General features: G+C 47.5%; 1 protein-coding gene across 2 annotated transcripts; it reads left to right on the plus strand.

Annotated features, from left to right (window-relative positions):
* Nucleotides 1-6,315: 6,315 nt before the first annotated feature.
* On the plus strand, nt 6,316-10,648 carry LOC123062905 (rhodanese-like domain-containing protein 4A, chloroplastic). Of its 2 annotated transcripts, XM_044486587.1 has the most exons (6): nt 6,319-7,066; nt 8,245-8,347; nt 8,415-8,666; nt 9,072-9,245; nt 9,681-9,875; nt 10,343-10,648. In XM_044486587.1, exons 1-6 carry the CDS (start codon nt 6,417-6,419, stop codon nt 10,394-10,396), a joined length of 1,428 nt encoding a protein of 475 aa, XP_044342522.1. In that variant the 5' UTR covers nt 6,319-6,416; the 3' UTR covers nt 10,397-10,648. The 2 variants fall into 2 exon arrangements, with proteins under 2 accessions (XP_044342523.1, XP_044342522.1); XM_044486588.1 differs by lacking the exon at nt 9,681-9,875 and having other exon boundaries at nt 6,316-7,066.
* The last annotated feature ends 352 nt before the right edge of the window (nt 10,649-11,000 follow it).

Below are 11,000 nucleotides of genomic sequence, written 5' to 3' on the forward strand. Positions count from 1 at the left end.
TCGAGCCAGCTCTTGTGATCTACAACTGAAGTAGACGAGGAGGCCAGTGCCTTCCCCGCTGTTTTTATCGCGATGCCCAGATGGTACACTGATCTCACTGTGAAAATTCCGTTTTTGGTGAAGTTCCATGCCCTGAAATCTTCCTTACCTGGCCCGCCCACTACACTCTGCCTGATGTCTTGGGCGTCCGATGGGGTGAACACCGTTTGTAGCTTTTCCTCGTCCCATGTCCGTCCATCCTCTAATAGTAGGTCGGCCACTTTGGTCGTGTTTGGTACGTAAATGGCACCGAGGGGAGTCATGCTTCCCTAGCAAGGGATCCAATTATCATGTAGGGTATTTATTTTCGTTCCCTCCCCCACCCTTCAAACTAGTCCTTGAGCAAGGAGATCCAGGCCATGCATCAAGCTTCTCCATGTGTAGGAGCTCCCATGTGGGCAAGGATCAACCATAATATCCATATCATAATAATATCTAGCTTTCAGCACCTTTGCAGCCAGAGATGTAGGACATAACAGCAATCTCCAAACTTGCTTAGCCAGGAGAGCTTGGTTGAACATCTCAAAGTTTCGAAAACCCATTCCTCCTGCTTGCTTTCTAGTGCACATCTTGTCCCAAGCGACCCATGGACTTTTCGTTCACCGTTGGCGGCTCCCCACCAGAATTTAGAAGAGATAGATTTTAGTTTCCCGCACATTTTCTTGGAGAGCTTGAAGCAACTCATCGAATAGGTCGGTGTTGCTTGTAACACAGACTTGACAAGTACCTCTCTTGCTGCCTTTGATAAACCTTGTCCTTTCCACCCCAAAACCTTTCCTCTAGCTGATTCATTCACATGCTTGAAACACCCATCCTTCGACCTGCCTACCACCGTAGGGAGCCCAAGGTACTTCTCGTTTAGTGCCTCGGAGTGAATTCCCACTTCCTGTTTCAGAATTTCCTTATCATCATTGTTGCATCCCTTCCCAAAGAAGATTGAGGATTTGTCTAAGTTCACTTTTTGCCTTGAAGCCTCCTCGTATGCATGCATTATTGACCTGAGCTTTGCCATATTCTCCTTTGACTCCTCAAGGAACACTATACTATCGTCCGCAAAAAGCAAGTGTGTAACTGTGGGGCCAGTGCGCCCAAAGGACACCCCCTGCAATTCTTTCTCCCTTTGAGCTTTTTTAAGAAGTGTCGAGAAACCCTCCACACAAAATAAGAATAGATAGGGAGATATAGGGTCCCCTTGGTGTAAACCTCGGCTTGGTAAGAAACCCTCCGATAAGTTACCATTAAGCTTCACCGCAAACCGAGCCGAGGTCACACATCTCATAACCATGGATGTCCATGCCTGAGAAAAACCTAGCTTAATCATCATCTGTTGCAGAAAGGACCATTCCACCCGGTCATATGCCTTCATCATATCCAGTTTTACCACACACGAGGCTTTCTTCCTCTTCCTCTTCTGGATGGCATGAACACATTCGTACGCCACGAGAACATTATCAGTGATGAGCCTGCCCGGAACAAAAGCACTTTGCTCCTCCGAGATGAGAATAGGCAGCACCACTTTGAGGCGGTTTGCTAGAACCTTAGCTACGATCTTATATAGGACGTTGCACAAGCTAATTGGTCTGAATTGAGACAGCAGCTCTGGTGACTTCACCTTTGGGATCAGGACTAGAATAGTATCATTAAAACCCTCTGGAATCTGGCCTCCTCCAAGGAAGTCTTTAATGGCTTTGCACACCTCCTCTTTCACCAAAGGCCAGTGCCTTTGATAGAAAAGGGTCGGCATCCCATCCGCGTCGGGAGCCTTCGTCGCGCCCATCTGGAAAAGGGCTTTTTCTATCTCATCATCGTTGATCGCATCATCTAGTTTATCATTCATAGCATCAGATACAGCCGCCGGGATATTCTCCAGTATTTGCTGCATGTTCGATGTTCCCTGTGAGGCAAACAACAGTGAGTAAAAATCTCTGGCCATTACCCTCATCCCCTCATCGTCGATGCACTTGGATCCGTCTGTCCGCCGTGAAGATTTGACCGTGTTCTTTCTCCTCCTGTGCGAAGCACGGTTTTGAAAAAATTGTGTATTCTGATCACCTTCCTTCAGCCAATCCACCCTGGATCTTTGTCTCTTCATTATTTCCTCCCTGAGGTATACTTCCCGTAATTTCCCTTCTATGTCTCTAATCTTTTGCATACGCTCATTTGACATCATCTCATCTTTAGCGCGCTGCAGGTCGCCCTTGAGTTGTTTAATTTGTCTCCTTACTGAACCAAACACCTTCCGGCCCCACTCACGCATGTGTCCAGTGACACCACGCAGCTTGCCCATCAACGCCTGCATGCCATACTGGCCATGACCCTCCGCCTCCCAAGCATTAGTCACCATATCATCATAGTCCCCATGGCGAGTCCACATCTGTTCGAACTTGAATCTGGAAACCACTAATGGCTGTTCCGCCCCTTCCTCTCTAACTCTGATGGCCAGTGCCATATGGTCTGATTCTTCGGTTAAAACGTGTTCCACACTAGACCCTGAGAAAAGGTGCAAAAACTTACGGTTACACGTCGCGCGGTCTAGCCTTACTTGAACATTCTCCGGAGGGTCTCGTTTGTTATCGAAGGTGAAGGGGTAACCATTGAAACCCATGTCCGCCAGTGCGCACATGTCAAGGCATTCCCTAAACGCCTCCATCTGATTGAGATCACGGTCGTTCCCTCCTAATTGCTCTGCTCTCTCAAGGGCTTCATTAAAACCCTAGCACATAACCACGGCAAATTATCTTGGCCTTTCAGAAACCGAAGAGCATCCCACGTTTTCTTCCTCAACTCAGTTTTTTAGGCTCCCCGTAGATTCCAGTGAATCTAAAGGTCCTGCTCTCGAAAGTTATAGCAGCGTCGATAAAGTACTGGCACCAAGGCCTTACCGAGACCTCCATGTCATCTCGCCACCATAGTGCTAGACCGCCACTTCTCCCCACAAAGCTTACCGCCACCCCTTGTCGGAACCCTAATGACCACTTCAATTTTTCCATCGGAGCCGATTTCTTCTTTGTTTCCGACAAGAACACCACCGCTGGGTTGTAGGACCGTATCAGGTCTCTCAGTTCGCCAACTGTCGAGTCCAACCCCAACCCTCGACAGTTCCAAGCTAAGATGTTCATTGCTCTCGGCGGCCCTGCTCCCCGGCAGGGTCCGCCGCTCTCTTCTCATTTTCCTCTAACCGATCAAACACATTTGTTGTTCTCTGTCTCTTGTCCCGAGCAGCACCATCATTCTCCCCAAACCGTCCTTGCTCCCCCTTAGGGATCCACATCTGCCTAGGCCTCCTTTTCCTTGACATCTCTCTCTCTCTCATAGTCCCATTCATCCAGGTGGCTAGTCTGATACTCGCCCCTTCTTGGTTTACGCACATACTACCCCCTCCTTCTGTACTGCTCATTGCGTTCAGGAGCTGGGCCACGACCCGACCCGTACCTACTGGGTTCCCCTTGCCGATCGTTCTGCCTATGCTTCTCTTGCTACTTGTCAAGAAGATCTTTTCTAATGTTCATCTTGATACGACCCTTAGTAATAAAAACAGTAAGGTCATCGATGTTTCATCTGAAGCCGGTGTTGTCCGAAAGTACAATGCATCTACACTGGAGTATCTATGGCCAAGTAATGAAGATGAGCGTACACTAGCTAATACCTGCATGCACGTTGATGCATCGGACAGAATTAATATAGGCCGAAAGAAGAAACAAGTCCAAGCTCAGAACCAGATAAGATTTATTTCAGAATTTGACATGCGTACAATGGTGCAAGAAATAAAGAGAGAAAAATATGAGATAAAAGCCAGCATAGAATGCTATTCTGTTTTAATTGTAGGAGGCAAAATCCATTCGGTGCATGCAACCAAGAATTATGGCTATTTAATCGGAGATATGGAAGGAGTTAAACGAAGAATCAAGGTACTAGGATTTATGTTCTTGTTTCAGCCGCACAAATATCACGCAAGTGCAAACGTGCCGTGGAGTGTGTGGAGTCTGCTATGTTTGAAGGAAGTCGGATGGGGTCCACCAGAACAATTAAAGGAAATAATGGCGCACCAAATTATAGTCCAAGCATATTTAGAATTAGATATTCCTTGTAACAGATTGCATGCTAAAAATAAGGCATGTAACCTTGTGGGTCTCGGGAGAAGTTTCAGGTTCGGTTTAGAGTTTCCTTTTATCTTTTTTTTGTGCGTGTGTGCAGCCTATAAAGGCCAAAGGTGCGACCATGTAAAACGGAGGTTATATTTTGATATGAAATAGACAGATGTGTTTTCAGGGGTAGACACCCGTATCAAGTTTTTGAGGTAGCTTTAGAAAACCTCTTTGTTATGATTTTTGTGAGGAAATTGTTTTGCGCGTGAGGTGCCGTCGTCCAGATTGTTTCTCTCGTGCTGAGCCGCAAGGTTCAAACCCTCTACTTCGTGTGCATCGCGTGCGCGGGCGAGAGGTTACTGTTACTGAAGATGGAGTACCGTGAAAGGTCGGGCCACAACAACGGATCGGATCTCACAACGAGATTCGGTTCTCATCACATCTCCCTCTTTTCCTCCAAATCATGCCTCGGGTCTCTTGCTTGAGAGGACTCACCTCTCATCTTCTCCTTGTTCGGACTGTTCACCGCATTCGTTTCCTCTCCCCTCCCCCACCAGTGTGGGATTGCTCTGACTTTGAGAACGAAGTGTGCATGTTACGCTTAGTCAGAACATCTCTCATAGATGCAGTGAAGCGGACCGGCTCACCATCGCCAGTGCGAGATGAGTTAGCGCTGTTGTAACTGCTTGCTGAACCCCTGAGACCTCCCATGATGAAACTTGAATTCCTTCCCGGGAAGCCCTCAACCACTCGCCCCACTGCGCCTCTTTATCCACCGGAGGAACACATACTCCATTGACATGGACCAGCCTTCCACACTCAAAGCAGAAATGAGGTATTTTTTCATAGTGGAAATCAAACCAAGTGCCCACCTTATACTCCACCGATTCTTTTAGGTTAAAACCCCGAACCAGTGGTTCATATACAGAAATCTTTGCTCTTACCCTGAGGTACTGACCCTTCGCAAAACCATCTTTATCCACGTCCACTTTCACAACCTCACCTAGCCAATTCCCTAGCGCGCGTCCAAACTCCTCGCACCTCCTGTCCAAGGGCAGATCTTTAACTCTAACCCATGTTTCAACCGAATCAAAAATCATCTCCGACGGTCTCGTCTTGCCATCATAGTCCTTAAGGATGAGTACATTGAAATCATACTGCCATGGACCATTGTTCCTCGCATGCCTCCAATCACCCTCCCCATTGAAGTTTACCAAGAACAAGTTATCTCCCAGATCCCGGAACTGCGCTTCATGATGTAGCCCCCACGCCCTGTGCATGGATCTCTCCAACGCCGTCCTGTTCAGTGGCCTCGGCGAGCATACTTTCCCAATCAGCGTCCATCTCCTCGTAGCTGGAATCCCTTTCCCTGGATCTGCAAAGACAAACCCCTGTGCCTCTTTCTCCGTCAATACCATCCCTCCAAGCCGGGCAGACAGCGACGCAGTGGCATCGGGGGTTCTGCTAACCACCGGCGAATCCTCCTGTCCCCGCGATCTGACCGGGGTGCCTGTAGATGTGGCTCCTCCTTTCGCCGGTGTTGCTCCGTGGTTCCTCCCCGAAGTGTCCTCTCCACCACGCTTATCCTGACATGCCATGACTCCTCCCCGAGATGAGATCCTACCCCTACTCGATCCGCACGCCGAGGACGCCGTCGCCACCCGTCGCACGATCGTATCCGCAGCACCTCCGATCAGCAAACCCTAACCCTAGCGGCAGCCCGTGATCGCCTATCGATCGCCCTCCTGTCGCCCGAGAGTTAGCTGACAAGGTGGACCCACCCGTTCAGTCTGTCCTTACTAGGCTTTTTTTGTTTTTGAGACAAATCCTAGTGGTTAGGTACATAGAGATTGCGAGATTGAAACCTTCGCACACACCTTTTTTTTGGTTTAAAATAGAAAAAAAAAGTTAATTGGCCGACCTAGCTCGGAGGGTGTGCGCCCGTTCATAAAAACAACTTTTTTTACGGGAGTTTATAAAAACAACTAAAACGGGCGCATGAAGCGTCAAATAGGAATGCCAGTCGCCGCGCCCAAAGTTGAAGACGAGGATCTCTCTGTCAAAAAAAAAGTAGACCTGGGCTTAATTCTATCGCGCTCTTCAGCCCGTATGGAACAGACGTATGGGCCAAATTCGGCAATCTCCTCTCCTCTTTTTTGCTTCCTTGCACTACTATTTTGTAATAAATCCATTTTCGGAAGAGGAAAAGGTGGAGTGATCGGATAGAGAATCCCGGGGCGTGGAGAGCTCCACCTCCTTCTATCCTTGCACGGAGCTCAAGCTCTCGCCCGCATGGCGCTCCTCCGCCTCCAGCACCACTGCTCCCTCCTCCAAGTCTCCACCTCCCACCTCCCAACCCTCCTCAGACCCCCGCGGAACCCTCGCAGGAGCCAACTCTCGCCGCCCAATGCGGCCAGGACCACCTCCTCCTCCGTAACTCCCTCCCCCGCCGCGCGAATCTTGGCGCGGAATGCGGCGGCGCCGCCCTGGCGGGGCGAGCTCCTGCTCCTCCTCCCCGCGGCCGCCGCGTCCTGGCCGCTCCACTCCCTCGCGGCCGAGGCCGACGGCGGCGGCGGGAGCAAGGTGAGCCTCGAGTCCATCGTGCTGGCCGTGGACGACTTCAACAACCGGAACCCCTTCTTCGTGGCCGGGGTGGTGTTCGTCTGGCTGGTGGTGCTCCCGCTGGCGCAGGACTACTTCAAGAAGTACAAGGCCGTGGGCGCCCTCGACGCCTTCCGCAAGCTCCGCGACGCGCCGGAGGCGCAGCTGCTGGACGTCAGGCGGGGCAACAGCGTGCGGTTCATGGCGCCGCCCAACCTCAGGCTCGTCGAGAAGAGCGCCGTGCAGGTGGAGTTCGACGAGGAGGACGAGAAGGGGTTCCTCGGGGAGGTGCTCGCCAGGTTCCCGGACCCGGCCAACACCGTCGTCTGCGTGCTTGACAAGTGAGTGATCCATGGAACCTCGATTGACGCCTGCTGTCGGTGGTGTGCCTGCGTTACTGAAATGCTTTAGTAGTTGTGTGTATTGATCGAATAGGATTGGCATGAATCATTCGTGATGGAATGTCGATTAATGTGCTCTCTAGTGCTAGATGTCTTTTTATGCAGCAGAGTAGTCGTGTACACAACTTTGATTTAGTAGTGCAATGCAGTTGTAGTTAAACAACGAAATTCAACTACAGTATTTCATACGAAATTTGTGGAATCAAAATAGACCCTTCCAGAATGTCTGGATCGGGCTGATTGTTTCTATCGATCGAGTCGATATCAAGTTAAGATCAGTTTTGTTGCGCTGTGTTCAAAAAAAGTTGAGACAGACTGATTTAGTATCGTCTTAGTTACAACTGAGAACTACTTCCGACTCGAGCTCAGGAACCGAGGAAGAGCATAGTCGTGTTTCAAGAACATTGTCTTTTGTAAGTGTGGAGCATAATCTGAATAATTTTGGTTTATTTGCGACTAGCACAGATAAAACTGCCACATTGACAGTTCAAAATAGTCTGAAACAATTAGTCAATTACTTTACTCGTTCTGCCACAATGAAATACAGGGATAAGCTTCTTTTCCATCCAATTAGTCCCTATTATGGCATCATAACCTACGGATTGGTCCACCACCTTCTTCGACATAGGCGTAGTGTCGGTCTATAGGACTCTACTGTTGCCGATTTGTCGGTTTGTATTTCATGATTTGTTTGTCAGACTTTTGGTTTTGGCTGTGTGCATCTTAGTTATGCAGAGGCCGGGTGTTACTCATAATGCTTTGTATCCACTTGATGCTACATTTTGAGATAATAAAATCATCCTTTATCGGAAAATTAGTCCCTATTATATTTAATTGTCTAACTTAATAAGTAGATAAATAAATAGAAAATTTATTGTCATGTTCTAGTGCATCTTCGAGACCGGTAAAGATGGATGGCATGTCAATTTTGCCCTCTGAAGCTTGTTACTTTAGATTCAGAATTCAGATAGTGGCAGTTTTGCATAGGTGCTGAATGTACTGATGTTGCTGTATACTTTTCATCATGCCAAAGCAACTATGCTTCAATTCTTATATAACTCTATGAACTTTATCATGCGCAATCTGTTACCAACTTAAGTTTATGTTGTGTAAGGTAGCTTTGATGGTAATTCAATGAAAGTGGCTGAGCTCCTGTTCAACAATGGTTTCAAAGAGGCATATGCAATCAAAGGGGGACTGAGAGGCCCAGATGGTTGGCAGGTTAGTTATGACAGTTCAAAAAGTACATACCTCGTTGTTTCCGCACTGATCTTTGCTATTTTCATAGGCAATTCAAGAAAACTATCTTCCGCCATCTGTTCATGTTTTTCCAAGGGAAAAGAAGAGCAAAACTTTAACGCACACTGATGCGAGCACTGAAGGAACAGATGATCAGCCAGAGGGGAATGGAGAACTATTAACTTCTCCTAGCAGCACTTTAGTCAATACAAGCAATGGAACCAAGGATGGTCATGAAGAACTGAATGGAAATACTTTAGCCGCGAAGCATCCAAGGAGACCATTATCACCTTATGCAAAGGTATGACCCCATTGCCTTCCTACCTCCATACAGTAATCAGCAGGCTCTAGATTTGATTTCGTCAAACTTCTATCTAGTTAACAGCATACAGGCTGGCCTCACTGCACGCTGTCATACTTCCAGTTAACTGAATTCTCCCTGTATTTACTGCTGATATACTAGAGTTCTGTTTCTGGACATAGTATAGCCTTGTAAAGCCTTACGCGTGTCTCGGTTAGACAGTTAATTCCCGAAAACAATGGCAGGCGCTATGCTCTGTACTAGCAGGTTTATAAACAGTTAAAACTGCCCTGCTCAAATGTTTTCATGCCTACGTTGTTCAATGTTCAATGCATTTTAGGTTTCTGTTTGAGTTCTTTACGATCATGCCTTAATCTACTTACACACCTTGAATGTATTATGCAGTACCCTGACTTGAAACCGCCATCATCTCCGACGCCATCCAAGCCAGGGAGGGCAGAGGGGAATGGGGAACTACCAACTTCTACTGGCAGCTCTTTAATCAAAACAAGCGATGCAACTAAGGATAGTCTAGCCACGAAGCAATCAGGAAGGAGACCATTATCACCATATGCAAATGTATGACCCCATTGCCTTGCTACCTCCATACAGTAATTCAGCAGGCTCTAGATTTGATTCTCTCGAACTTCTATCTAGTTAACAGCAGTTGACTTTTTGTCTTGAAAATAGTAACAACACGCAGACCGACTGGACTGCACGCTGTCATTACAGAATTCTCGTTGTATTTACTGCTGATATACAAGAGTTCTGTTCCTGGACATAGTATAGCCTTGTAAAGCCTTATCCATGTCTCAGTTAGATAGTTAATTCCCGAAAACTATGGCAGGCGCTATGCTCTGTACTAGCAGGAGAATAAACAGTTTACAGACTGCCCTGATCAAATGTTTTCATACCTAAGTTGTTCAATGTCCAATGCATTTTAGGTTTCTGTGTCAGTTCTTTATGATCATGTACTGTAGTAATCTATTTACACATACTGAATGTATTATGCAGTACCCTGACTTGAAACCGCCCTCATCTCCAACGCCATCCAAGCCAGGCAGGCCAGATGAGAATAATGAACTACTAATGTCTCCTGGCAGCTCTTTAGACGATACAAGCCATGCAACCAAGAATGGTCGTGAAGAACTGAATGGAAGTACTTTAGCCACGAAGCATCCAAGGAGACCATTATCACCATATGCAAATGTATGACCATATTGCCTTCCTACCTTCATACAGTAATTCAGAAGGATCTATATTCGATTTTCATCAAAATTCGATCTAGTTAACAGTAGTTAAAATATTGTTCACAAAATAGTAGTAACAACATGCTGACTGGCCGCTGCATGGCGTCATACTTACAGTTAATTCCATCACAGGATTCTCTTTATATTTACTGCTGATACACTACAGTTCTGTTTCTGGATATAATATTGCCTTGTAAAGAAGGCCTTGGTTCTTGAAAACTATGGCAGGCGCTATGTTCTTGTACTAGCAGGAGAATAAAGAGTTACGGACGGTCATTGCTCAAGCTCAAATGTTTTCCTACCTAAATTGTTCAATATCCAATGCATATAGGCTTCTGTTTCAGTTCTATATGATCATGTACTAATCCATAATTATTTATTTGTGGAATGTACTAATCCATTTGCACACATTGATTTATCATGCAGTACCCTGACATGAAGCCGCCATCATCTCCGACGCCATCCAAGCCAGGGAGGTAGAAGAAGCAATGTACAGGGCAATAGGACGCCGAAGACTTAACGAAGTCAGAGTAAGCCTTTTGCCGAATAACCATTTTGTTATTATACTTAAATCCATGGATATAGAGGCGATTGATTGGGGTCGCGATGCGGAAGACCGTTGCTGCTACCATGAACTATTGGATGTAAATTTCGAACTTCTTCCCAGATTGCTGTTCTTGTTGTACATTGAAGTGACAGTTGCACTACGAAACTGCAAGCATTTCATATTAACATTGTACTGGCATGGTGACTCCTGAGCTTGAGGATTTGGGTAGTGCCGCATGGATCTCAGCCTGCTACCTGTGTCTTCTGTGCTGAAAATCAAAACTTTTTTGGACCTGCGCGTTTGCAACAGGAAAAGAACAACAGGGAGAAACTGAAATCAGAACTTTCCGACTCTCCCCCTCCTCCTCCTCCCGTGTCGCCCCCGCGCGGCGGCTGGGAGGAAACCCTAGCCCACCGCCGCCGGGTCCCCCAGCCTTCCTCCCCCTCCTCCCTCGCCGTCGCCCTAGGCTCGGCTGGCAAAGCCCGCCTGCAGCCGCCGGCGGCGGGGCGACCTCGACCTCTCGCAGGACGGGGCCGG

This window comes from Triticum aestivum, chromosome 3A (assembly GCF_018294505.1).
Source record: "Triticum aestivum cultivar Chinese Spring chromosome 3A, IWGSC CS RefSeq v2.1, whole genome shotgun sequence".
NCBI classification, from domain to species: domain Eukaryota; kingdom Viridiplantae; phylum Streptophyta; class Magnoliopsida; order Poales; family Poaceae; genus Triticum; species Triticum aestivum.

Bases quoted from the DNA above. Each gene is read 5' to 3' on its own strand.
- LOC123062905 (XM_044486587.1), top strand. From the start codon at position 6,417: ATGGCGCTCCTCCGCCTCCAGCACCACTGCTCCCTCCTCCAAGTCTCC. The intron at 9,246-9,680 runs GTATGACCCCAT...TGTATTATGCAG, and splicing joins CATTATCACCATATGCAAAT to TACCCTGACTTGAAACCGCC. The intron at 9,876-10,342 runs GTATGACCATAT...TTTATCATGCAG, and splicing joins CATTATCACCATATGCAAAT to TACCCTGACATGAAGCCGCC.